Genomic DNA, 25,294 nt, shown 5'->3' on the forward strand with positions numbered 1-25,294 from the left:
AAAAAAAAAAAAAAGGAGGTGAGCGCACCCACAAACACGCATGTACATTTTGACTGGGTAATGGAAAATGTCAATCCGCGTGCGAGGAGGGCCCGGCCGGCCGACGTTCACGCCCTTACGCCCGTCGCTCTCATTATGGGGAAATGTCACCTTGTTTCCCCGACTACATGTCGCATGATTAATTCCGAGGGAAAAAAGGCGAGACGGACAGAAAGACAGCGAGATGGAGGAAAGCCGACGCGTGTCTGGGGAACGTCGCTTTGTCGGTGTCGTCAACGTTCCCGGTGGCCCGACTTGAACTTTGTGAAGTTAATTCAGTTTGGTTTCTAACAGGTCCATTTAGAGCGCCTCGTTGTCAGCCACGAGTGAGTGCGCAGAATGAGTTAAGAGCAAAAATGTGTTTTAAAAGTCAGATTGTTTCTTTTTAAGTTTTTTTTGGGGGAGCAGAAACTAACTTAAACCGCCTCCAATATCTGTTACTGGGAGAAGTAGCTCAAAGATTTTGTGAGGCAGGCCTGACCCCTAGTGGTCATTCCCATTTTGTCCTATTAAATTTTCTTTGCATTGAATCTCATTAGATTGTTTAAAATTTGATTATAAACACACAGCTCACCATGACTAATTGTGTAAAACCTTTAATTATTAGATCCTCTGAACACAACACACATTAGTGAAAAGTACAAAAAGCCCAATAAAAAAAAAAAAACATTACCACAAAGAGATGAGCAGTTTTTGATATTGAGGTAAATTCACACATCAGTTGACAAAGTGCACTAAGATGAGTCATGGTTGAATATATACACTTGCGTAATTCAACTTTCTTCTCAGCGCATCCTCTTCGAGCAAACTAATTATTGACCCCGAGGGAAGATGTTAGTCTACCGAAAAAAAAAGACACATTTCTTGAATTCAATTTCAAGTGGTTTGGCTGTCACGCTTGAGTCCAAAGCGTCCTTTGGTGAAGAGTCACAGCGTTAAAGGCGAGCAGCGGCGACGTTGGGCGGTGGGAGCTTCCCTCCTGTGCAAGAGGTGAGGGGTTAACTTCTTGTTTAAAATGCTAACGGCCGTCCGTCTTCTTCTTACCCAAAGTGTCTAATACGGAGCCGAGTTTCACTTTGTCCACACTCAGACTGTCCTGCTGCACTCTGGTGAAACAAATTGATTTTATTTATTTTTTTTAAAGAAATATTGTACAACAAATATTGTTCCATGTTGTATTTACTTTCTCACGGCGCCCAGTCTGAGCAGAGCGGCCAGCGCGTTCTTGTGCAGGTCGGACGACAACACCTCCGAGTGCCTCAGCCTCCCTGCGACACACAATAGGGTCACCGCGTGAAAGGTTCATGCATGCAAAACACACACGACCCACCTGCCAGCAGACGTTTGATGATAAACTGGCGCACGGCATGCCCAAACGACTTTTGCGTCAGCGCCTCGGAGGCCGTCTCCAAAAGGAAACCACAAATCACCTGCGCACACCGTTGGAAATACATTTCTAATTTCAATACATTTTTAATCAAACGCAAATTCCCTCCTTGGAGGTATTTTTACCAGGTATCCTTGCAGGAAGGGCTCTAGCACGCCCGTGAGGAAGTCCAGGGTCCTTTGCCCCCGTTTTGTCACCTCCACGTCGTGCTGGGAGACCTGCAGCGCTCCCGTCTTCTCCAGCAGGTAACACGCCTCATCAAAGTCCTAAGATGGCCAAAGAATAATTATTATTCAGCTAAGTAAGATAAAATAAAAAAAAGTGGGTTTCTTCACCTGCACGCTGGCTCCGTCACATAAGATGAATTCATTAGAGAAGACGTCCCTCAGGAATTTGAAGCGCTCAAAAATTTCCTCTACAGGGGGGGAAAAAAAAAGTGATGGTAACCATAGAACAGAAAAGATAAAACAATGTGGCTGGTAAAATAAAAACTCACGTTTTCGAGTGGAAGAAGCAGCGCCGACGGCCAAGGCGAGCAGCGCCGGTCTCAGGAAGACGTGTAGTGCCTGGTTCCTGTAGGAGGCGCAAGAGAGCACCAGCACTGCCCGGCTCAGGAGCTTCTCCTCCGGGGAGGCGGCCGCGTTGTCTGCACCTACATCCCAAAAAAATAAAACTGCCGTGGACAAAAGTCGTGTCCCAATACTTAAGTGCACACTCGGCGCAAACGAACCTTGTTCCAGGTGGACCCGCCCCTGAGAGACCCTCACCAGACCTCCGTGCAGGGCGAGGCTGGACGACACCACCTCCGATGGACGCATGTGGTCTGAAGAAGCGAATTCAAAGAAAGTCAGAAGAGAAAGGAACACTTTGTGCCAATGAATGGCGTCATTGTCGCCATGACAACAAAGCATCTCACTATACCGGGCCAATGGAGGAAAGCTCCGTACTGCCGGCAAAGGTCACGCAGCCACACGACTCCTTCGGTCAGCTCGTCCAGCTTCAACGGCGCCTCCTCCTTCTGCAGCAGCAGAGTGGCCAGGAGGACCCACGGCTTCAGCACCGAGTTCTCCTCCTGCGCCCTCACCAGCCTGTAGGCGGCGCTGTTCACAAAGCGCACAATGTCCTCGCTGGGCCTCGCCTGGATGTGTCTAAAAGAAATAAATGAATAGTAAGTATGCACAATACTACACGACATCTTGAGGCAGCTATCCATATTTCTAAACTTGTTACCTGGGCGTCAGAACATATTGACGGCGGTCCACATGGCCTTGGGCTAAACTCCGGACCGACACGGGTTGGCCAAAGTAAACATGGATGCTGCCGTAGTCCTCACGCAGAATCTTTCTGGCCTTAAAGAGACCCTGGCATCAAACAGAAGGTGAAACAGTCACAAATATTTGTTTTCCTATAATTAAATTATATCAACAATGTCTCCACATTGCCACTAGGTGTCACTGTTGCCCTGCAAACAACTGGCTACCTTTTCAACGACGTCAAAAGGTGAGTCCTCGTTTCACTTTATTATAACTACGGTGTACTAAACATCCGTACATTATTCCTCAGACATAAAAGTTGGACTCACCGACGTGGACTCTTTGGGCTTGGGAACCCCGAGAAGCTCCCGGGCGTAAAGCGCCTCCTCCAGGATCCTCTCGTAGCTGATGCTGACCGGTACCAAGCAGATGTCGTACACCTCGCCCTTGAGGAAAGGCTCCATCACGATGTTCAAAAGACCTTGACCAGAGCACACGCCGCACATTTGAAAATCTTTGGTAAATATGACTCGGGTTTTTTTTTTTCTTCTTACCCAACTTTGGCGTTAACGATTTTGCTGTTCGACTTCGCGTGCCCTCGAGGAAAAACTCAACGGGGGCGTACCCATTCTGAAAAAGACAGTAGATACAATTAGTTAGTCTTCGCTATGATAGTCACGATAAGAGTCGCTTTGTTCCTTACCTTGACAATGGTCTTGACGTACTCGGAAAAGACGGCCCAATACAATTTGTCGCCACCGAAGGAGCGTCGAATGAAGAAGGCGCCAGACATCCGCAACATCTCGCCCACAAATTTCATCCCCATGAAGTCTGCGGGTGGGGGGGGGGGGGGGACACACAAGTTGTTTTCTCTACAGGGCCTCGTGTAATCTGTTACAACTTACCCATGCCGGCGGCGATGACAGGCAGCGAGAGGTCGTAGGTGTACAAGATGTAGGACATGAGCAGGAAGTCCATGTAGCTGCGGTGGCTCGGGAGGAGAACCACCGGGTGCTCCTGGATGGCCTGCTGGAGCTAAAAGAAGCTTGTTAATACCAATCACCGATTAAATCGGCCGATGAATCGGCGCTCACTCTCTGGATGCCTTCCTCGTTAACGCTGACACTTCGAAACAAGGTCTTGAACACCTTGCTGAGGGTGAAGGCGAAGAAGCGAACCGTGCTGAGCTGCAGGCGGTGAGCCATCTCGTCCAAGATGGCTAACGCCTCCCCCTGGACTTCGTCCGGCGCTTTGCCCGTCTCGTTGGCAACCTTGGAGAAAACAACGCTTCGAATTCAGGATAGGTTTAATCGATTTTAAAGAGGCCGTATTTACCCGACGGATGACATATTGGACGTGATCCGAGTGCAGCGTGGTGATCTTGAGCGTGTCCGGCGTGCACGGCGTCAAGCCTTTGTAGAGGACGGGCGTGAAGCATTTGACGGCATATCGGAGGTCGCTGGAGTTCCGGCGTTCCTCCAGGACGTCTTCAAAGTCATCTCGCTTTTTCAGCATCGGATCTCGACGCTGAATAATAGAACACAAAAAGGCTCCAATTGAAGCATTATTTTTAAATTGCAGAAACATTCAATATCTTAATAATCGAGAAATCTTAAACGAGCATGTAACTTAGAAATAATGGAAGTACACAGTAACAAACAGGTCATAAAAAGGAAGAGATACAAAATGTTGCCACATTAACATAATGTACAGTGTACTTTTGGATGTGTGCGTCATTTAAACTGGTGGAGATAATCTTCCTGTCATGGTCTGCTAAATGGAGAAACAACTCAAATGTCAAATGCCACACAGATCAAGTCGGCTTAGCTTAGCCTCCAGGCTAATCGAAGACGTTGACATACCGAATAAACCTCTTTGGATGCCATCCTTACTCACGCGAGCACCCAGGCTGCATCCAGTAAGGCTTTTATCGCTTTTTCCGGGTCGTCAATGGATAAAATACAAACGCACTATCAGCTGCCAGAGGAGAAAGTTCACATGGGCGTTAACTGCCACTTCCGGCATTTTGACACGCACCTACGGTAGCCGAGGTAGACCAAACCGCACCGCGTCGTAACCACGCGTGTTTCTTTTTGCGGTGTTCAACGACGAGTCGACTACTCGCGTCTGTGTTTTAGATATTAATTGATAAATGTTGAAATGAAGCCCGACACGACTGAGGCTGTTGACGATGACTGCGCTTTACTGGAACAAATTTTGGATACGTTATACGACATTGGTAAGTGCAGCTAGGTAGCTAGCTTGCGGGCCACCTCGTTACTCGATCGTTCTTCAACATAAACGGTTGAATATATTTCACCAATGTTAACTCTTACTTAGCTGAAGTTAGTTTAATTTTAACTTTATTTGATAGTTTTTCTAATAATTATTCTCAAAATGGCGTGCAAATATAGTAAATGTTGTGTTTTGGTTATCAGGATCCGTGAAAACGAAGAAAAAGAAAAAAAGATGCCAGGAAGAAGCTAGTCCTGAAGACGTTGTTAAAGTTGAGACTTTTGATGAAGACCAAGGTGGAGGACAGAAACCCTCCGAGGTGCCTGTCCACAATCAAGGTACAAAACTGCAGCCAATATTCCAGATCCGAAGATGCACACTCATTTAATACAATGCATTTGACTATATTTCAGGTCCAGCTGTAAATCCGGTGAGTGACGTGGAGGTGGTGACCTTTCAGGACCCTGCCAAGAGACAAAAGACCCAACAGATGCCTGCTGGAGATGAAACAATTGTAAGTTCCTTTACTTCTGTCTTGCTTCCCCATAAGATCACTTGAAATGCCTCTGTTTTCCTCATTTATATTTTTCATCCTCAGCTGCAGAAGGTTTCAGAAATGTTACAGAGTGCTCCACAACAGGGTGTCAGTTTTGAGAAGGTAAGTGGTTTTGGTTCGATCGGATAAGTGATGTATATTTATCTGGTCGCTGTGTGTGCATTAGGCTCGACTGGAGGTGCATCGCTTCGGCATCACAGGCTACAAAAAGGAGCAGCAGCGAGTCTATGAGAAGGAGAGAGCCATCATGTTGGGCGCACGAGTAAGAAGAACCTCAACGTTACACGAATTTGCATGTGGTTGCCACGTGACCTGCTTGTTGACTCGCCGGTGTCTCCCTGATAGCCTCCCAAGAAGAACTATTTGAACTATAAAGTGCTGCAGCAGCAAATCAAGGACAAGAAGACGGCACAAAAGGAGGCGGTGAAGTCGGTAAGATCTGGAGGATGTTCAGAAGCCCCCCAAAAAAACTGTCGGTTAAATTCTTGCTTTACGATCGATGGCTTCTTTTGTTTTGTAGGACTCGAAGAAAAAGAAGAAGAATCCAAGGTATGTGAATTTAACACGTAATTCTTGAAGATGATCTTGATGCGAGAGTCTGTCCCCAGCAGGGACAACAAGAAGAAGACGCCGGCGTCTGGCTCGTCCTCGGCGCCCACTGGTCAGGTGGGGCGCTTCAAGGACGGCATACTGATCCTCAGCCAAAAGGACATTAAGACCATGAAGAGCAAGATGCAACGCAAATGAGGTGGGTGGCATGACGTGGCTAGCGTAGCACACTCATCTAGAGAATTTTTGGTCTTCATTTTTTGCGTGTTTGCAGGCAAAATAGTTTTTTCCCATATGGAGGAAGGAAGAATTCAGACTCTCAATACAAAGATGGCCGCACCTTTGACCTCAACCCAGGTGAGGTCGCATCTGACACGGACCAATAATGGATTTACCTAAGTGATCTCCCAAAAGTGGATTTTCAAAAGTATACAGAGTAAAACCGAAGAATCATCAGAAAGTCTCGCGCGACTTCAAGTTTTAGTGTAGCGAACAAACAAAAGCTGAAACGACAGGAAAAAACTGTGTGCGCCAAACTGGACTCTTCTTTTGTCTTTAAATCCATCACAGGTCATTTATTTCTCTTTTTTTTTTTTGTTATACAAACAACTCAAAAGAAAACATTGCGTGTGTATTTGTCTTTTTCTTCTGCTCATATATATAGATAGAGATATATATATATATAAACCATTTAGTCGTACAAAACATTCACAGCTTGGCAAAAGAAGGGAGCAAATCGATGACGTTCAAAGAATGAAAGGAAATAAATGCTAATTGAACTCTTCACACTTTGGAATAGAAACAGCAGCAACTTGGACGGCAAACAAACGGATGAGGAGGAGCGACGTACTAAAACAAAAGATATTTACAGACTTGCTCAATAAATAATTTCCAATATCAGGGCATGCACCCCCCCCCCCCACCCCCAACCCCGCATACAGCACCGTACATTTAAATAAATATGTAAAGTTTAACACATTCATTTTGTGAGGTAAAGGGACATGCTGCTGACACCGCAGTGAGCAACTTTTACAAGTTGGCATGTCACGGGGCTTCCAAACTCTCCAGTAAAACCCTTTGACAATAGATGTAGCTGTGGACAAAAGTATTGGGTCGCCTTCCAAAAGTAGAAACTCTAATATTTCTTCTCCCCAAAATGTTCCCACAAAAGGGAAGGCATCTAGTTGTCCAAAAGATGAATTCATAAATAAGAGGTGTGTCCCAACACTTTTGTCCATATCAAAGACAGTATTCGAAGATGACAGGCGTCATGAAATTAATAGTTAACCCTCTAAATAGCATCTACATGGCATATTTTGTATGATTAAATCCTATGAATAGAATAAAACGAAGAATATATTTGTTTTTAAATGAAGAAAAATAAGCAACCCATTTTATACACTTCTATTTACATCTAGAGCTTTACAGTATATTAATTCAAATGAGATGGCAATGGCTTTTCGATCAGTGTCCGTTAGAACAAGGCGCGAGGCTGAAGTGGTTGTAATTCCTCCTTTGGGCAGCTGGGGGCGCTCTATCACAGCAGTTGGCAGTAAACAATGCACGAGGGTATTTCACAAAAGCAGCTTGAGATCGTTTTTGTAAACTTGCTTGATGCTCACCGTACGTCTCGTTCGTTAGCTTATTAGCATTATTTACATTATTCTCAGATGGAAGAATTTTTCAATCATATCTCCGCGATGCAATTTCAAACATGTCTGGTTAAATGAGAAGAAAACTTGTTGCCTGTGTTCTTCAGAGTGGCTCATTGTTCTTTTTTGTTTTGTTTTTTTATGTCACAGTGATCCGGAGCCACTTTTTTCATTGATTCAAAGCAACACTTTGCAGAGAGCGCGTGATTAAATTACCATGAGGTGACCCGCGAAAAAAAGAAAAATCCCAACGTTGCGTATGAAATATTCACTTTTTGTCTTGAGATTTTCAAATAAGCCTGCAGACGCATCACCGATGCCGTTTGAGTGAGAAAGAAGCTCGGCCTTGTTACATCTCATCCACGGCGATGATGAGGGGGACTCAAACGCGTCATTTCTCCCACTTGGCTATTTGATGCCTTACTTTGTTACGTTTTGAAAAGGAGATGTTTCAAAGTAGAAGTCACGTCATGCCCAGAACTAACGGAAGTGTTATGATGCAAAAAAAAAAACTGCCTTCGCAGCGGATCTAAAACGACAGAGCGGCTTCAGTCGAACGCGTGAATATTTTATCGCTGTGACAACCTGAGTCGCTGTTTGAACTCTAACAAAAGCTTTTTGCTGCTGTCACCCTAAAATGTCTTCCTTTCGTCGCGAGATGACAAAAATGTAGCCCTGCAGTCTGCTTAATTGTGCGTGCGGACTTCCGGCGAGAACTGCTCGCGTCGAGCTGTCGCCGACGGAGCCGATCTATTATCCGAGAAACCTTTTGAGGATCTTGTGGAGGCCTCCTTTACTGTTTGAGGACCCTTGGCACCTCCAGGCCCGTCACTAGCGTCACCTGGAAGGAGATGGAATTAAGAACCTCAGCTAGTAAAACCGGCTTGAGCGAAACAATTTCCTAACAGTAGCGACCTGGACGTTTCTGTTGAGGCTGACGGCGGGCACGAAGACGCCGTCCAGGTTCTCGAAGGCGGTCGGTCCGTGTTGTTCCTTGTTGATGAAGAACGTCAGAGTGCGCTTGGTCAGGTCCAGCAGGATGCCCACCGTGGCGCCCTTAGTGATGCCGCCCTCTGCCCTGCACGTGCGCAAGCGTGAGCACCTGGAGTGTGTCGTGTAGCTTCCCGCTAGTTTCCCCGCCTACCTGTTTGTGTGCGAGTTGTTGTGCATGAACCACGAGCGGTTGTTGTCCACGTACATCGCCCAGGCTTTTTCGTCCTTGCCCAACATCATGTCCTTGACCGTGTTGATGCGGGCGATGCCAAACGCGGGGTCCGGGTGGTTGTCGTAGCGATCGATGCGGACCTCCCAGTAGTGGGTGCCCTAAAATCCAGACCATTTGAGTATCTGGGAGATGCTGACCTCCCCCCCCAAAGGTCACCTTGGAGAAGGCGGCGGTCCCGAGCACCACGCGGTCGTCGTAGCTGTTACACGACACCGTTTGGTTCTCGTTGCTCAGCACGATGTCCCGGTGAGCCGACGTCGGGTCGAAGGCGAAGCAAGCCACTGTGGGGGAAGATGGAGTCGTGATTGAGCCTGGATGAATCACAAGCGTCTCATTACTTTTGAACAAGCCGGGCGCAGAGGAGTGAAATCCGAGTCTGGCGCTGAGTCATTGAGATGTCTGGCGGAACATTTGGGACCGCGGGCGGTAACGTCACACACGCGTATTTGCTGTGTGAGTGCCGGAGAGCGGAGTTAGCGTACCGTCGGAGGTCTTGAGGACCACCGTCTTGCTGTAGGGCCCCACGCCGACGGCGTTGTAGGCCTTCACTCTGGTGTTGTACGAACTGTTGAAGTGGAGCCCGTCCACCGTGCACACCGTCTCCTTGCCCACGTACACCTCCTGTGGAAACAGTTGGATTTTTCTCACTTGAAGGACGAGAAGAATCACCTTGCGTGCCACCAACCCGGTACTGTCCACCGTTGCCGTCGTCCAGCTCCAGAATGTAGCCCTCGATGGGCGCTCCTTGGGGCACGGCTACCCTCCAAGCTAGCGTGGCGCTGTTGTTGCCGCTGCAGCACTTCTCCAGCTGCAGGAGGGGAGCCGCCGGTACCGAGGGTCCCGACTCCGCTGAGGGAGGGGCCGGTCCGGGGGGGGGGGGGGGGTAATCGGTTAGCATGTCGCCATATTTAATGAGCGGTTCAAATGGGTTGATTCCATGTGCTGGATTGTGTCAACGAGCGGGAGTGAGTGGATTATTACGAGTGCTTTGAGGAATCAATTTGGGTTCATTGGTAGGGCAAACATGGGGGGATTAACGCAGACCTTAATAAAGAGGGGTGGCTGATTTTTACATTTTCAGAAACCCAAACCATGCATGGGCCGGTGTCAGGGACGGGAGGGGTTGGGGGGGGGGGGAGGGGACAAGTCTGTGGAAATAATACCTCCTGGACTTTGTGCATCGGCATCGGTTTCAGCACTGGCCGCTGCCTGCTGCTTTTGTTTCACTAAGGCGCCATCCTGCACGTCTGGAAATACCATTTGGAGGATGACGCACGCGCAGGCTAAGATCAACAGCAGTCATCCGCAATCCATTCATCGGTAGGCCCGTTCGAACAATGTCTTTTCGGGCACGTCGTCAGCGCCTCATCACTTTGAGCGTGTGACGCCGTTAGGTAACACTGAATTACGCAGCGTTAAATCGAATGGACGGATCTGGACGTCACGATTAGACACTATCGTGCCTCTTAAAGGATGCGAAACAATACTCGAAGCAGTTTGGCTGCACGTACCTTTGCCCTGGCAGAAATCCAACTGCAGGATGCTCTGCAGAAGCGCGTCGGTGTTGAGCGTGAGCTGAAAGTCCGGGCCCACCTTGGCCTCCAGGTTGCCTTTGACCCACTGGTCCTGAGACGATGCCACGCGCTTGATCAGCGCGTCTGAGATCTGGCCGTACGGCGAAACAAAAACTTCCATTGTCAAAAATGGCTTCTGAACAGGGGTGTGTAGACTTTTTATAAGTGTCTTAATAGCGGCTGTCTAGCCAGATATTTTACCTGGAGGAAGCCACTGGGGTCGTTCTCTTTGAGCACCTCCAGGCAGTACTCCATCATGCCGGTGGTCTGCCGCAGCTTCATGGTGCAGTGGGTGATCTGGTCGCGCGCCACCTAGTGGCCGACAATGAAAGTCACATGGCCAAAGACACTATTGTCCAAGAGGGGTCGAAGTGGGATGGAAAAGCGAGCACGTTTCCGCTCTGTCGGGAAATTAGATACGAAGTCGGCGCATGTTAGCGACGTTTGAGGCTAATGACTCGTGAAGGTTGAGGCCACGTGATTCCCTCGGCTGGAAGGATATCAAAATATTTACTTAAATGTGAGATTGTTTATTGGAATCCATATTCATTTGCGGGTTGTGTTTGCTAAAAGTTCTTCTCAGCGAACGAACGACGAGAAGCCGTTTTAATTAGCCGGAGTCACGCGCGTTAATTTGACGGCTAATGGGATCACGCTCGACGATTCACCTGTCAGCGGGACAATTAGGAACGGCGTGAAAGAGCTCGGAGGCAATCGGCGGCGTGTTCTCAAATGGAAATGAGAAAAGGCGGTCGGTCGCACAAAGTCGTTTTCGCAGCTCGTGAGAGTTCTTTGAAAGAGGAACGCTTTGAAGGGATCCAAATGGGCCCTTTTGACAAATAGGCCAAACATCTGTCTGCAAAAAGCAGATTAGGAGACTCCCGGCTACACTGAGTGGATTTGAGCGTGTGGAGAGACAAAAGGCAAAGATAATCCGGCCACAATCGATTTTACAGCCTTGTCGTTACGTAACGTTCCAGCGGAGAGGCAAGTTTGCTCGCTCAAGTGTGAACAGGTGGACGTTTTTGACAGGAGGGGGGGAAAAAAACGATTTTGGACTGACAAATTTGGGCCTTCTTTGTTTCCCGGCTTACCTTCAGCTTGTAGTCCTTCTCCTTGGTGACTTTTGTCAAAAGTTTGGCTTTCTGCCGGGTCAGCGCCTCGATCAGCGAGTCGCACTGAGCCACCAGGCAGGCCTCGAACTCCACGCCGTTCTCCTGCGTCGAACCCAAAGGAAACGGGCAAATTTGGAAAAAATGCTATTTCTCCATTCCGTGGTCGAAATGAATCTGGCTTATTTGGTCCGGCTATTGCGTAACACGTTTAATCCTCCTCGCAGGAGTTTGCAGCTGTACAAAAACAGAGTAAAAAGCGGATTAACCGCGTACTTAGTCAAGCTCACAGTCCTTCCCATTAAGGGAATAATTAACCTTGAAATGACTTCTTTTTTTTTTTTTTAATCTGCCACGTGATTTAGTTGATTTCACCAGAATCTGTTGCGTGTAAGAACCGAGGATGCTCCTCAGGCGACAGCAATAACGAGCTAGCATAATAAAACGCGTATGGTTACATAAATACTTTTTTTCTTTTTTTTGTATAACCCGACCTGGATCTGCTGCAGCATGTTCTTGAGTTGGACCAGGAACTCTTTTGCATCTTTGGCTTTGTCTGAGACGCCGTTGAGGGCCTGAGAGAGTTGACACTGCCAAACAAAATATATACCGTTATTGTTTTATTTCATTCAATCTTCATATTAAAAACCGGTCACTAAAATAATACACTTCCTTGAATTGAGTTTAACGGATTTTTTTTTTTTTTGCATAATGGAAATGAGGTGCTTAGGTCCTTTTAATTGCTATTCAGTTTGTTATTGTCTAGATTGCCTGCAGTTTGACTCGCTTGGATGAGTGGGCGGATGTGGAGCTGTGTGTTTTGGGGGTGGCTGCTCCAGCCCCCCCCCCCCCCCCCCTTGACAAAAGGCAGAACAAAGGAAGCACACACACACACGCGTGTGGCCATCGGTGATTAATCAGCACCTCCCACGTGATCCGCTCGGTCTCCCTGCCCTGTGCACGCCGGGATGATTCCATGAGTCACAAATCAAGCGTACCCTTCAGCGGCCCTTGTCGCCGTGGAGACCATCTGGCCCGACAAGCTGTCGGGCCCGCGCCAAGTCTGCGCGAACTGGAATGTCGGATGATGAGGGCTTTCCCTGGATCAGCATCATTTCGGCCTTTCTGCCCCTTTCTCTTGACCTTTGACTCACATCCCATCATCCTCATGGCAGCACAGAAAAGTTGCGCCACTTGTAGCATAGCGAGGCGCTAGTTAGCGGCGCGAGGTGTCGTTTATCTCCAAAAGCCGAAACGGAGGAGCACGGGCGAGAACAAAAGACCGTCTAGGCCCATCCCAAACGCTTGACCTTCACGTCAAGACGACACCCGGGGGAATCGGGGGAGGGGCCGCATTTATGACCCTTACCCGAGCCATTTTTATTTCTCCTCATTTGCATATTTATGCTTCTGTCATGCCCTCTCTCTGCTGAGCGGCCACATCTCAATGAACTGCACTTAGCTCCTCCCTTTAATACAAGTCAGACGTAAACTGGATGACGGCGGAAGCTCCGACGCAATCTGCCATCCGCCCCTTCATCCTCGTCATCCTCTCATCTGCCCTGCGCTGGCCTGCGTCCTTCCGAAAGGCGCCTGCCTCCACCTCCGCACGTGAGGCGAAAAAAGCCAAATCCCACTCACGATGCGAGCCTCTCCGTTCAAAGTCAATTTCAGCGAGAGTCAATTCGCGGTGGCACGTTACCATGGTAATGCCCACGGCTCATTGTATCCTTCTACGAGGTCTAGCGTAGAGTTACCCAAAATAAATCACACACACACGCTCGGCTATATTCGGGGGGTGATGTTGACACACACACAGAATGTTTGCTGTGTAGGTTGTGTGCAGGAAGAAAGGAAGTGCAACAAAGTGTGCGTTGACCTACATTCAGTGCTCCAGTCCAGCTGAACATTCTTGAATTTCTGTACTCTCACTATGTGCGTGTGTGTGTGTGTCATTGTGGGAAATATTATTTTGACAACAAAAAAACCCAAATTGTTCTATCTGCAAGTACGAAGCAATCCAATGTTATGAACATGCTAATTTGGCTTAGCAAGATGGAAGGGGCACCAACGCTTGTTTGGTACAGGTTCGTCCATCGGGCAACCTCGACGTAAACGGCCGCCGTGCTAAGCTAGCATATCTTATTCATACGGCACTCATTACTAATCGACGCCCCCTCACCTCCCGGTTCCCCTGATGGGATTTTCACGGTCCATTTACAAGAGCCTCTGGCTGGGGGGGGGGGGGGGGGGGGAGCGATGGATGAAGAGGAGACAAAAAGACCATTGGGGATGGGAAGGGGGAAATGATGAATGGATGAGCAAAAAATAATAATTAGCCAGTAGCAAGAGCAGGATAGAGAGATTCAGAACCAGTTGCCATGGTAACAGTGTGACCATAAACTGGTTGCTAGCACTATAGTTGATAAACTGATTAGAAGTCAAACGTGATTTTTAGTTCTTATCGACTGTTGCATTTTGATCAGGAACACAAATATGTAAATAAATCTAAAAAGATGGAAAATAACGGCAATGTTTACTTCTCAACTTAATGGGGTGGAATTTGTCCATTAATAAACTAAAGGCAGCAGCTTTTGGATCAGAATCTACCTGACTTCATGTACTTTGACCGTAATGGTCAAGTACGGCACGTTCAGATGGACGCACCAATTTGTGGTGCAACTCGTTCGTAAAGCGAGGTGGCCCAGCCTCCCCCCGTACGACGACAGCGGCGTACCTTGTGCTGCTTCCACATGAGGGCGATGGGCTTGACGTCGTGTTTGGCGTGGCGTCCCTCCTCGGCGCACTTGGCGCACACGGGCGCCCTGCAGTTGCAGCAGTACATGACGAAGTTCTCCGCTTCGTGCTCGACGCACGTCGCCGGTTTCCGCGCGGTGGCCGGCGCCTGTCCCGCGCCCGCCCCGGCGGCCGCCTGGCCCGCTCGCTGCTGGGGCGGCGGGACCAAGCGGTGCTTAGCGAGCGGGCCGCGGGACGGGTGGCACCGCTGCTGACAGGCGTTGCAGTAAAACACGTCGCACTGCTCGCACATGACCGCCGCGTCCACCGGGTTGCGGTCACACAGCTGACACTTGGCCGCCCCCGAAGCGGCGGAGGCCGTAGCGGCGCGGGTCTGCCGGTACCGCGCCACGATGGCCTCCAAGAGCCGGTTGCGAGGCAAACCGCGCAGCCCTCGCTCGTCCAGGGAGACGCTGCGGTGGCACAGCGGGCAGGTGAGCGAGCACAGCCGCTGCTGGTGGTGGGGGTGTTGCGGGGCGGGGAACACCCGCACGCCGTTGGGCGACTTGAGCTGGCACGGCGTGTACGAGCCGTAGCCGCTGTCCGTCTCGCTGTACAGGCTCATCTTGTCCACGTCCAGGTAGTCGTAGTCCGAGCTGGCCGCCGACGCGCGGCTCTGCTGCACGGCCCCGCCGGCGGCGGGCTCCCCGTCCGGCGTGTGCACGCTGATGCTGCGCGCACACACCAGGCAAACATTGTGGGAGCAGGGCAGCAGGAGCGGCTCCTTGAACAAGGAACCGCACACCGGACATTTCAGCTCTTCCTCCATCCTGCCCGCGCCAAACGCTTTCAGTACCGAACGTCTGCAGACAGCTCCCTGGCAGGCGCGCCGTGCGCATGCGCCGAGCGAGGGGCGGCTCTTGCATCGCTCGGACGTTGATGGATGGATGGATGGGTGGAGGTTTTTGAACGCAAGATGAGAAAAGCATCATCTGGAAAGAAGGCCAGATAAACTGAGATGAAGTCGTGATTGTGGACTTTTTGTTGGAATTATTTTGTTAGAGCTCTCACGCGGGCGGGCTTTTAGGGAATGATCCCCTTCCACACGCACCTTGAATGAATTCCTTCATTGCAACCCCAGCTTGAGCGCCGTCCGAGACGCTCCGGGCGCAGAATTCCCTCAGCGAGCCGCTTGAGCGAACATAACGAGGAAAGCAGAAACAGTGGAGGGGACTAAAAATATCCAAACGAGTTCAGTTGATACTCGTCTATTCATTCATGGAGGGGGGAGGTCATTTTGTGTTGTTTTTTTCCCCCTTTGGCTTTCCAGACACAGAGGGATTTTTTTGAGGAAAAGCAAGGCTAGGTCAAGTATCAAATTATTGTGAAAGGTGATAACTATTAATATTTTAATGTGGTTAAAAACGAGTATAGCAATCAACATTTACACTGAAATATGCATTTATAAATTTTAATATCCCTTTTTGTATCCATCTGTAACATTCATGACTTCCTCCTTGTCTTCATTCCAATATTAACATGTTGCTATGAAACGTCTTAGTTTGTGCCGCCATGATTTTGTTACACTGCCCCCTGGTGGCCAAGTAACATACACTATAAGTTACTTCAAGTCCTTGGGTGAAAATGTGAGCACCGAGGAGGTCAGACTAAGGAGATGGTGCTCTCGGGGTTGATCCTGACGGACCGGGTGCTCTTGCGGAGGTCCCGTAGCTGCTTGGCGGGCTTCCCCACGGCCTCCTCGAAGCGGCGCTCCACCTCGGGCAGCACGCAGTCGTGCAGGAAGGCGGCGTTGAGCACCACGAAGGCCTTCTTGTCGGCGTCCTGCTCGCAGCGTAGGCTGTAGTCCACGTGCTGCACGGCCACCAGCACGATCTCACGCAGGCTCTCCAGCAGCACCGTGTGCAGCTCGGGGAAGTAGAGCTTCAAGGCTTCCTCCAGGAAGCTCAGCAGCTGCTTGGTGAAGGCCACCAGCGTGTAGCTCAGGTTCACCCAGCAGTCGGCTCCCGTGTAGGCGTCGAACGTCGACATGCCGCTGGCGCGCATCTCCTCCTGTAAGTCAGCCCGAGTTAAAAGATGAGACGTTCTTATGTCTCAAAGGATGATGTGCTTTGTCCGCAGGATGGACCTCTGACTCCATTCCCATCGTGATCACCTTGAGCTTGGTAAGAGCCTCAGGCGTCATGAGGTTCATCCGCCTCCACATCTCCTCCGAGTTGCGATGCTTGCTGGCCTCCACGATGACGTCCTTGTAGCTGAGCAGGGCCGCCTTCACGTCCTTTACCAGCAGGGACTCCAGCGTGAAGGTCAGGTCCAGCCCGATGTCTGTCAGCTGGAGGCAGTGCTCCTTGGCCACCTTCACGCACTCGGACGCCGTCGACAAGCTCTCCTTGCTGTCGAAGACCTTCACGCCGCAAAGGGAGCAAGTGAAGATCTGAAAAGAGCCCACGGGCCATATCTGACCCGCCTACCTGTTTGCTGAAGGCGTCCACAAACATCCTCATGGCCGAGCGGGACCACACCACGAACGCCGAGTAGCAGCCCGTGTTGCCGGCAAAGTCCATCTGGAACTCCTTGGCCGTCTCCAGCAGGCCGGTGAAGAAGATGTTGCAGAGCTTGTGGATGTAGAGCAGCGTGGCGCCCTCAATGCGTAGCTGCCGGATGGCCGTTTGCACGGCCGCCGCGCGGTTCTTCAGGAACAGCTCGCACGCCTTGGTGGACTGCCCTGGGAGCAAAATATATTTGACCTTCAAGGCTTCTTCTTGCTGACAGACATGAACTTATTGATTTGCTAGCAACCTAGCCTGATGAGCTGCGACACGGCCCTCCTGGTGGCCTGAGGTCCGCCGCGCAGCGAGCGGTCCGGGGACAGCTCGAAGACGAGGACGTCGGTCAGCTGCCTCACCCGCTCGTCCACCTTGGCCCGCAGCTCCTTGACTTTGGGCGTGAGCGGCTGCTCCTTCAGGTACTCGCTAAGTTTGTCCAGCAGGTCGACGGCACCCTCAAAGTCCCTCTGAGCGATGCACACGTCCAGATCCTCGGGCAGCTCCTGGATCCACTCCAGACCCAGATCCACGCTCTCCTCCACCTCAGGGAGAAAAAGGGTGGAAGATAAGTGTCCAACTTTAAAAACCGAACAGGATTCCTCAACCTTACCTCAGTCTGCTCGTCGTCATCGTCCTGGTCAAAAGGATTGGTGGACACTTCGGTCCGAACGGGGGACATTGGCTTCTTCTCCTCCTCCTTGCCGCGCTCCTTGTTGGCTTTGTTCTTCTTGGTTTCGTCCAGGATCTCCAGCCACTCCTTTTTTATCTTGCTGTTCTCCGCCTGGAAGATGCGGCTGTCTGGGAACATGAGGATCTTGAACATGTCCTTCATGGGCGGGTTGTCCTTGACGTTGACCACGGCGAAGCTCTCCAGGTCGTACAAGGCGTTGTACTTGTACTTGACGGCCCCGCGGCGGTTGGCCAGCCAGGTGGCGATCAGCAGGCAGTCGTTCATGAGGAACGCGTGCACCTTCTGGACGGGGCACATGTTGTCCACGTCAAATTCCACTAAGTCGCCATTGTACACCAGGTGCCTCCCGGGGGTGTCCATAATAGTCTTGCCACCCTCCACCTTCTCAAGAAGCGAGGTGAGGCTCCTCTGCTTCACCTCCTCACTCTCTTTGGGGAAGGCGGCCTGCATCTCCTTGGAGGTCTCGTCCTTGTCGGCGGACAACAGGGCCTGCATCGGTGTGCGCTGGAAATATTAGTACTGCAATACATTGCGCAAATCAGAATGTAGTTCTGCTGAAAAGCCTTGCCTGCGTGATGCTCTCCATGATGCTCTTCTGCTCCGTAAGGATGTGGCTCAGCTGATACATCTCGCTCTCCAGGTACGAGATCTCCTTGGCCGTCTCAATGAACTGTCGGTAGTTCTTGTACACGTTCTTCTTCAGGTTCTGGGCCGTCTCGTCGGCCAGGTTTTGGATCTTCTGCCGGTGTTCCTGAAGGTCTCGATCGCCATCCGATTGCTGCGACAGCTGCTTCACGTAATTTTGCGGGTCGAAATTGGGCGACTCCAGCAGCCTGCGAAGTCGATTTCCCGGTTCGGACATTGTAAGTGTGACTAATTTATCACCCTGCAAAGAAATTATTGAACTATACGATTATGATCAATATAAACGGGTCCCTTTGAGGTCCAAATTTTTCATTGCAGCCAGCAACCCAAACAGGAAGCAGAACAGGGTGACACCCTAGTACGTCACGAGATGGGGGAAAAAAGGATGGCCAACAAAAAAGCATACAAGAGTCGACAACTGAATATGTATTTGTAAACATTATTAAGCGTATTCAACTTAAAATACGTTTATCTGATAGTGTGAATCGATCATTAAAAAAAACACACACACGACAGTTTTAATTGGGAGCAATAATAATGTCGGGTGTGTTTTGGTTGTCCCATTGACTTCCGGATACGGAAGCTCGTCTCCATCTCGTTACTTCGACGTAAAAGCAAAGTGATTCAATATTGTAAGGTTGTTATTCATGTGGTTTATAAAATTTACGCAAAGCCAACGGTTTTCAATTCATGGAGATTATTTATTCTCGTAAAATGTGATGATGGCCTGTTGTTTAGTCACCATGACCCCCATTTTTTGGGGGGTAAATACATTTTACTTTGAAATCAGTGCCGGATTCAATCGTCCTATACAGCACTATTCTTCACAATCTGGCGGCATTCCCGATGTAAACAGTGCAGCTAGTCGTTCATTTTCTCGTGTTTTCGTTTATAAAATTTCAATTTGACAATAAATTGCCAGTGAGTTCCAACCTGATTGGCGCTCTTAAACTTGTCAGTGGGGGGGTCACTTTTGGGAGGCTTGGGATTTCGACATGAATGACGACTATGTGCTCGCCCTGCAGCTTCAGGAGCAGTTCGACAATGAAGCGAACGACGTGGAGATGGACACCGGGCCGCTTGTCCCCTGGAAGCCCGAGAGGCCGCTGTCCGTCGTGGACGGGTCGTGGGAGACGCTGGACCCCACACCCGACGTCCGCGCGATGTTCCTGGAGTTCAACGACAGGTTCTTCTGGGGCAAATTGAATGGGGTGGAGGTCAAGTGGAGCCCCAGGATGACACTGTAAGTAGTGCATTTAAATAAATAAATAAAAAACAGCTAAAAGTTTCCAGTAGCTGGAATAAATAACACCATTGTTGCAAAATGTTGCCAGGTGTGCAGGTGTGTGTTCTTATGAAGGACGTGGTGGACTTTGTTCGATCAGACTCAGCGAGCCTCTGCTCAAGCTCAGACCCCGTAAAGACCTGGTGGAGGTGAGAGCACCATAGCCCGCTTGAGTGTCCTGTATCAGGGCTGATGGATAAAGCTCCCCCAAAAAATACACGGATGGATGTTCTTGCATGCTCAGACCCTGCTGCACGAGATGATCCACGCGCTGCTGTTCGTGACGCAGAACAACCGAGACCGCGACGGCCACGGGCCCGAGTTCTGCAAGCACATGAGGCGCATTAATAAACACAGCGGCGCCAACATCACGGTAAGCCCCTCCGCCCGCCTCCTCTCTCTTCATGCCATCATTGTTCTTTTTTCCCTGCAGGTGTTCCACAGCTTCAACGACGAAGTGGACGCATACCGCCGGCACTGGTGGCGCTGCGACGGGCCATGCCAGACGCGCAAGCCCTACTTCGGCTTCGTCAAAAGGGCAATGAATCGGGCCCCCTCAGCCCAGGACCCCTGGTGGGGGGACCACCAGAGGACGTGCGGGGGTACCTACACCAAAGTGAAGGAGCCCGAGGGTTATGGCAAAAAGAAGGAGGCCAAGAAGGTGCCCGCCGTTGAAAAGCCAGCAGGTATTGTCTTTTATTTGATTTGGTTGGTTTATTTTTTTATTTTTAAGTTAGCATTGCAAACTTTACTAATTTATATAGCCGTGCTTTGATTGATTCTACTGTGTTTTGTTCCTCTTGTCAATTTCAGGAAGTCGGGACATTCGGGATGTGATGGCTTTCAGCGGTAAAGGCTTCGTCCTGGGCGGGACCTCATCCTCCTCTGTGATGAAGTCAGCTGGCCCCGCCTCCTCCACTGCCAGTAAACCCGTCACACCGTCGTCGCCTTCGGGGCGAGTCTTTCCCACCGTCATAGCGCCGGCGACGCAGGGTCACAAGGTGCCCGCCAAGAAATCGGTCGCTAACATTAGAGCCTTTGTCAACATTAACGGGTCGCCGGTTAAGATCCAAAGGCCTGTTCGCGATAACGCCGTTGGCGGTACCGGGGAAGGTGGCAACGTTAGCATCGGCGACGGCAATCCTGGTCTCAGCAAGCGTGAAGAACCGGGCGGACTGAAGCAGAAGTCCGTTGATATGTTCTTCAACAAGTCTCCCAATTCAGTCATCACCAAATGGCCGACTCCATCCACTTTTAATAATAGCGATACGTCCATGTCCTCGCCCAAGTATTTGTCGGGCAACACCGCCGCCAACACGCCTCAGTCGAAGAAGAGACCTCTGGACGACCCTACTGGCATTTTTGAGCTCTTCAACAAGAGGCTGAAGGTGGAGACCATAGACCTTATGGAATCGCCCCCAACAAGCAGCCACGCCGCCGCCGCCGCCTCATCCTCGTCTTTGCCGGTGATGGTCATGTGTCCCGTGTGTCAGGCCAGCGTGCAGGAGTCAAGCATCAACCAGCACCTGGACTCCTGCCTCTGCTGAGCCGTGAGGATGAGGCACTGTTAGAAGAGAGGTATTAGTTTCTAAAAAAAATATTTTTATTATTGTGCTTGTGGTTTCCACACTGTTCAAGGCACTTTCAAGGTTTGCCTTCAAGAAGAGACGCGTTGCTTTTTACTTGAAGTCTTTGTCGGCCAACTTTTCCTACCAAAGATTTTGATACACAATTATAAAAACACTGCGTTGTTGTGGCTGCTGTTCAGCAGGAAGAGACTCGCTGGCTTTTGGCGAGACTCACGTTTTCTTCCTGTTCATTCATTGCATGTTATTAAATATACTTTTTACATGTTTGTACAAATTTGTATATTGTTAAACTTTTATGCGTTTTCACAGAAGTGTTAATAAAGTTTTTTCAATGCAATCTATATTTCAGGTGCTCATTTGTGTAAAGTTGACTCATAAAAGATGCTTGAGTTGTTGCCTTTTTGTTTTGTTTGAAATATTTAATCCCTTGGCGGTTGTCTGGAAGTAAAGGGGTGCCTCTGGGATGGGGGGCAGTTGGGCGGGTAGGGGTCATAGGTCAACAGTGTAAGAAGACCAGCTGCTGGTCCAAATGGAAGAAGAGAAATGGCTCATAAAAGTGCATTTTTTGTCCCTAGCGGGGGGGGGGGGGGGGTTTAGCTCTGCTCTGATGCATTATTTATAGAAAAAAATAATCATTCAAAGCTAAGTAACCAGCTAACTAGAAGCTGCTTACGTGCAAATTGTCACATTGCCTAAAATAAAGTGGCTCGGATAATCCATCTTTTTTGATGCTTATTAGCCACTGATGCAAACTTGTTCTTTTTATGGCAGTGGATTAGCAGAAGCCTCCTGGGGTTTGCGTGCACCCCTACCAGGGGGTCCCTTTGCACGTGCTTAATCCTCTAGTGTCAACATACGGCGATGATAATAATAATAATGCCTTTTTGCACTGTACAGAAAAATAAAGATTAACCTTTCAGGACACAAGCATAGAGAGTCGATGTTGGGCCTGCAGGGCAGCAACACACTTGGTGTGTGCATGTGACCTTTGTGAACTCTTTTCAATATTATTGTCCTGTTATTGTGGTGCCAGGCCCCGCTGGCGGTGCTGGGAGTGAAGCCTACCATCTGTCTTTTGTACTATTGTCTCTCACGCACACATACACACAGATTTATTGCTTGAAATGAACATGATGGATTAAAATGCAAAAAATATACACAACTCACTTGGAAGCAATTACGTGGTTACAAAGGCACCGCTTTTTCATCAAGATAAAATATAATTTCATTTAAATTATTAAAATTGTTTTTTTAAAAAAGTGAGAAAACTATTTTAAAATGTTTTTTGTTTGTTTTGAGTTTTTGAGGGGTGCTGCAGGGGAGACGCCCAGCAAGCAGTGTAAAGCACAGGAAGTTGCTTTTACTTAGCGTCAGGCTAACGGAACCAACAAGACCAGGACCGGAAATCGACCAAAAAATAAAATCTTAGAGTACTTTAGTTTCCTCGCAAAAGTGCTCAGTTGGATCGAGAGCATTTTGTTTTTAAATCAGATGACCTAATATGTTGAAATAAAATCAAACAGTCCAACATACACTCGCAAACAAATATTTGACTATTGCGTAATTCTTTGAAGAATCTTTGTCGTTTGAAACGTAGAGCGGAAGTGTTGCTCCTCCTTCCATTCGACTTGACATGGCGTCGCCAACGACAGTCAGCACGGTACACTAGCGGCTCTATTCGTGTCGGTGGTGGAACGTGGAGTCTGCCGGATTTGCTTTTTTTTGTTGTGAGAACTAACAGCAGCTTCCCTCCGTCAGTGTGATTTGTAAAAGTTCCCTTTACCACCTTCGTCTTGGTCCCTTTCACGTTGCCATGAACGGGAAGTCGGCCAACGGCTCGGCAGGGGGAATGGCGTGCATCGACGGGCTGCCGCCGCTGCCCAAGAGCCTTAGCGGCTTGCTCAACTCGAGCGGCGGCTCGTGGAGGGACATGGAGCGGATGTACGTGAAGAAGACCATGATCCAGGACGACCTGAGCCGAGGACGCAACAACGCTGACAGCCTGCTGGCCAGCAAGCCGGCGAACCTCGACGCCGCCCTGGCTCTGCTGCGGAAAGAGATGGTAAGCTATTTCATTGCTTTAAATTGTATTAATATTGGGCTATTATGGGAAATCCGGCTGCTAAATCAAAGCAAAATGGCAACTTTCAAATGAGCTCATCCGACTGACTAACGACTAAGTTGTTTGACTCCCTAATTATATGTGATTTAAATACCAAACTTGCACAGCTTTGTCATTTCTACTGAATCTGTCCCTTGTTTGATTAGAATTCCTGCTCTTCTGAATGCACAGTTGTTTTTACAATTTCCATGTTAAACTTGACCTGGCAGGTTTTCATAGTGCACAAAAGAATGTTTGACATGTAGCCCCCCCGCCCCGCCCCGCCCCTCACTTCCTTGCCTGCAGCCAGGGTTTTCCCTGTCAATAAAATCCAGACCAGCTCTCATGAAAACCTCCCCCGGTGGATCTGCTGACAGTCACTCACTTGATAAAAAAAAAAAAAACATCTCATTTGCCAGGCGCAGGAGAGAAGCTCTGCTCCAATCCTATTTGCAAGCCCTCGGGTCAAGGCTTATCTGTTGGCTTTTGGCCCGGAGCCGCCGCACTCTTGAGTGGTCCCAGTTTACGTCGAGTCTGAAGTTGTTTGAACAGTCCCGACTCGCACGCCGGTCGGTGACTTGTTGTCTCGAGCAACACAGTCAACCTCGGGTCATGGCACTCTGGTTGTACCATTCAAATGTGAATTGAAACCAAAATGTTCTGCTGTTGTGCCCCCCTTCAGGTGGGCTTACGTCAACAGGACATGTCCCTGCTGTGTCAGCTATGGTCGCTGCACGAGTCCATCCAGGAGTACAAGGGCAGCTGCCAGGACTTGAGCGCCGCCTCCGGCCTGGGCATGATGGAGAACGGCTACTTCGACGAGGACGACGAGTACTACGCCGAGCCGGGCGCCACGCCCACCGACGAGCACCCGGACGGCAACGGCATGGCGGGGCAAGGCACCAGCGACGGCGGGGTGGGCAAAGACGACAGCTGGGAGTCCTTCCGGGTCACCATCTGATGCCTCCTTGGTCTGGTATTTTCTTCCATTTGCACCGGGAATGTAATGCCCAAGCCTCATGTCGGCGCCCCCTGTGGTCAAACTTTAATGCTGCAAGGGGCCCAGCTTGGCGCTTCATCGCACTCGATGGAGTCGAATCAAACTTGTTTACTTAAGAAAGAAAAAAAAAAGGAAAAAAAGATTAGTAATATACTGTATGTATGTTAGATGTGTTATCTTATTATAAACATATGCCGGTTACTTACGCCGTCCGGCAGGGTTTACATGTAAGTGTTTGGGTAAAGTTTTATTATTTATTATATATTGTGAAAAAAAAAGCCGAGAAGTAATTAGTCAACCAAACCAATCGCGATGATATTAAGAGGGACGTCGGAGCGATCAGAGCATTTGGCAAGCACGAATTTGTAAAAGTGCTCGCAAGAATGAAACGTTTTGACGTGTTCATAGTTAACATCTGAGTACAGGGTCATTTTCTACGTCACGTTACGCGAAGCGACCTTACGTTAGCGACACCGTCGATCCGTTGTCATCATTTGTGTCTGGACGTCACATGACCAAAGACAGTGACAGCGCTAGGCAAAAACCATTTTGCAAAATGTAAAAAATAGAAAATCTCCAAGAATGTCTCCACACCGTAGCGCACGGTTAGCTGTGCCTTTAGCTCATGCTAATAATCGATATTAGCAGAGCTAAAAAAATAAAATAAAATACGTTGTCCATTTACTCAGTGATTCATTAGGTACACCCGATCCAATGCAAGTGTACAACCTAATGATCTTTATCGGCATCATATCAAAAACACTTTGTCGTAATGTATTATGGAATGTTTCTTTTTTGTCCTATTGTGTCACCTGTGCAAACGTCTCAGCAAATCCTACAAACCATGCACACGCTCATTGGATGTCTTCACTAGCAGTGCCTTTGCACACATACAAAATGCAACGACCGTTCAAAATAACACGAGGACGTTTGTAATTGTACACCAGCAGCTTGATGCTAACATGTTAGCGCCTGCTCACAGCGATACTTGGTTTCTCACCATCGATGGCTCAAGTATAGGTTTGTCAGGTTGCAGAACAAGTCTTATAATAAGTTAAACATTTGCATGTGTGTGCTAGTTATTTTTTTTTGGGGGGGGGG

The 25,294-nt window shown here is 49.2% G+C and overlaps 6 protein-coding genes and 1 long non-coding RNA gene across 9 annotated transcripts; 4 read left to right on the forward strand and 3 right to left on the reverse strand.

Moving 5' to 3' along the window:
* Window positions 1-619: 619 nt before the first annotated feature.
* gnpat (glyceronephosphate O-acyltransferase) lies at window positions 620-4,729 on the reverse strand. The gene is made up of 17 exons (XM_061270479.1): window positions 4,542-4,729; window positions 4,015-4,206; window positions 3,774-3,950; window positions 3,585-3,714; window positions 3,383-3,510; window positions 3,234-3,309; window positions 3,009-3,160; window positions 2,657-2,787; window positions 2,348-2,574; window positions 2,157-2,249; window positions 1,923-2,078; window positions 1,762-1,841; window positions 1,552-1,692; window positions 1,370-1,469; window positions 1,223-1,307; window positions 1,084-1,145; window positions 620-1,018 (listed from the first exon to the last, which is right to left on the reverse strand). Exons 1-17 carry the CDS (start codon window positions 4,563-4,565, stop codon window positions 975-977), a joined length of 1,998 nt encoding a protein of 665 aa, XP_061126463.1. The 5' UTR covers window positions 4,566-4,729; the 3' UTR covers window positions 620-974.
* Window positions 2,889-3,142, forward strand: LOC133146632 (uncharacterized). Its single transcript, XR_009711399.1, has 2 exons — window positions 2,889-2,926; window positions 2,990-3,142. It is a non-coding gene; the product is annotated as an uncharacterized LOC133146632 (long non-coding RNA).
* lg22h1orf131 (linkage group 22 C1orf131 homolog) lies at window positions 4,712-6,640 on the forward strand. 2 transcript variants are annotated; one of them, XM_061270519.1, is made up of 9 exons: window positions 4,712-4,918; window positions 5,118-5,252; window positions 5,328-5,428; window positions 5,513-5,572; window positions 5,637-5,732; window positions 5,816-5,902; window positions 5,991-6,019; window positions 6,082-6,218; window positions 6,294-6,640. In XM_061270519.1, the coding sequence occupies exons 1-8, from the start codon at window positions 4,840-4,842 to the stop codon at window positions 6,215-6,217; spliced, it is 723 nt and encodes a 240-aa protein (XP_061126503.1). In that variant the 5' UTR covers window positions 4,712-4,839; the 3' UTR covers window position 6,218; window positions 6,294-6,640. The 2 variants fall into 2 exon arrangements, with proteins under 2 accessions (XP_061126503.1, XP_061126502.1); XM_061270518.1 differs by having other exon boundaries at window positions 4,713-4,918; window positions 6,079-6,218.
* LOC133146594 (tripartite motif-containing protein 67) lies at window positions 6,321-15,162 on the reverse strand. Of its 2 annotated transcripts, XM_061270474.1 has the most exons (12): window positions 14,320-15,162; window positions 12,077-12,172; window positions 11,565-11,687; window positions 10,672-10,782; window positions 10,408-10,561; window positions 10,060-10,143; window positions 9,582-9,745; window positions 9,379-9,517; window positions 9,053-9,177; window positions 8,816-8,994; window positions 8,587-8,749; window positions 6,321-8,512 (listed from the first exon to the last, which is right to left on the reverse strand). In XM_061270474.1, exons 1-12 carry the CDS (start codon window positions 15,145-15,147, stop codon window positions 8,465-8,467), a joined length of 2,214 nt encoding a protein of 737 aa, XP_061126458.1. In that variant the 5' UTR covers window positions 15,148-15,162; the 3' UTR covers window positions 6,321-8,464. The 2 variants fall into 2 exon arrangements, with proteins under 2 accessions (XP_061126458.1, XP_061126457.1); XM_061270473.1 differs by lacking the exon at window positions 10,060-10,143.
* Window positions 15,163-15,713: 551 nt separating this feature from the next.
* On the reverse strand, window positions 15,714-18,592 carry exoc8 (exocyst complex component 8). Its single transcript, XM_061270475.1, has 6 exons — window positions 18,142-18,592; window positions 17,493-18,062; window positions 17,136-17,424; window positions 16,808-17,061; window positions 16,492-16,740; window positions 15,714-16,388 (listed from the first exon to the last, which is right to left on the reverse strand). Exons 1-6 carry the CDS (start codon window positions 18,433-18,435, stop codon window positions 15,981-15,983), a joined length of 2,064 nt encoding a protein of 687 aa, XP_061126459.1. The 5' UTR covers window positions 18,436-18,592; the 3' UTR covers window positions 15,714-15,980.
* Window positions 18,593-19,031: 439 nt separating this feature from the next.
* On the forward strand, window positions 19,032-21,435 carry sprtn (SprT-like N-terminal domain). The gene is made up of 5 exons (XM_061270497.1): window positions 19,032-19,461; window positions 19,553-19,652; window positions 19,748-19,876; window positions 19,937-20,189; window positions 20,317-21,435. Exons 1-5 carry the CDS (start codon window positions 19,214-19,216, stop codon window positions 21,048-21,050), a joined length of 1,464 nt encoding a protein of 487 aa, XP_061126481.1. The 5' UTR covers window positions 19,032-19,213; the 3' UTR covers window positions 21,051-21,435.
* A 1,268-nt stretch (window positions 21,436-22,703) lies between these two features.
* fam89a (family with sequence similarity 89 member A) lies at window positions 22,704-24,717 on the forward strand. The gene is made up of 2 exons (XM_061270771.1): window positions 22,704-23,154; window positions 23,876-24,717. The coding sequence occupies exons 1-2, from the start codon at window positions 22,906-22,908 to the stop codon at window positions 24,152-24,154; spliced, it is 528 nt and encodes a 175-aa protein (XP_061126755.1). The 5' UTR covers window positions 22,704-22,905; the 3' UTR covers window positions 24,155-24,717.
* Window positions 24,718-25,294: the final 577 nt, after the last annotated feature.

This window comes from Syngnathus typhle, linkage group LG22, assembly GCF_033458585.1.
Source record: "Syngnathus typhle isolate RoL2023-S1 ecotype Sweden linkage group LG22, RoL_Styp_1.0, whole genome shotgun sequence".
NCBI classification, from domain to species: domain Eukaryota; kingdom Metazoa; phylum Chordata; class Actinopteri; order Syngnathiformes; family Syngnathidae; genus Syngnathus; species Syngnathus typhle.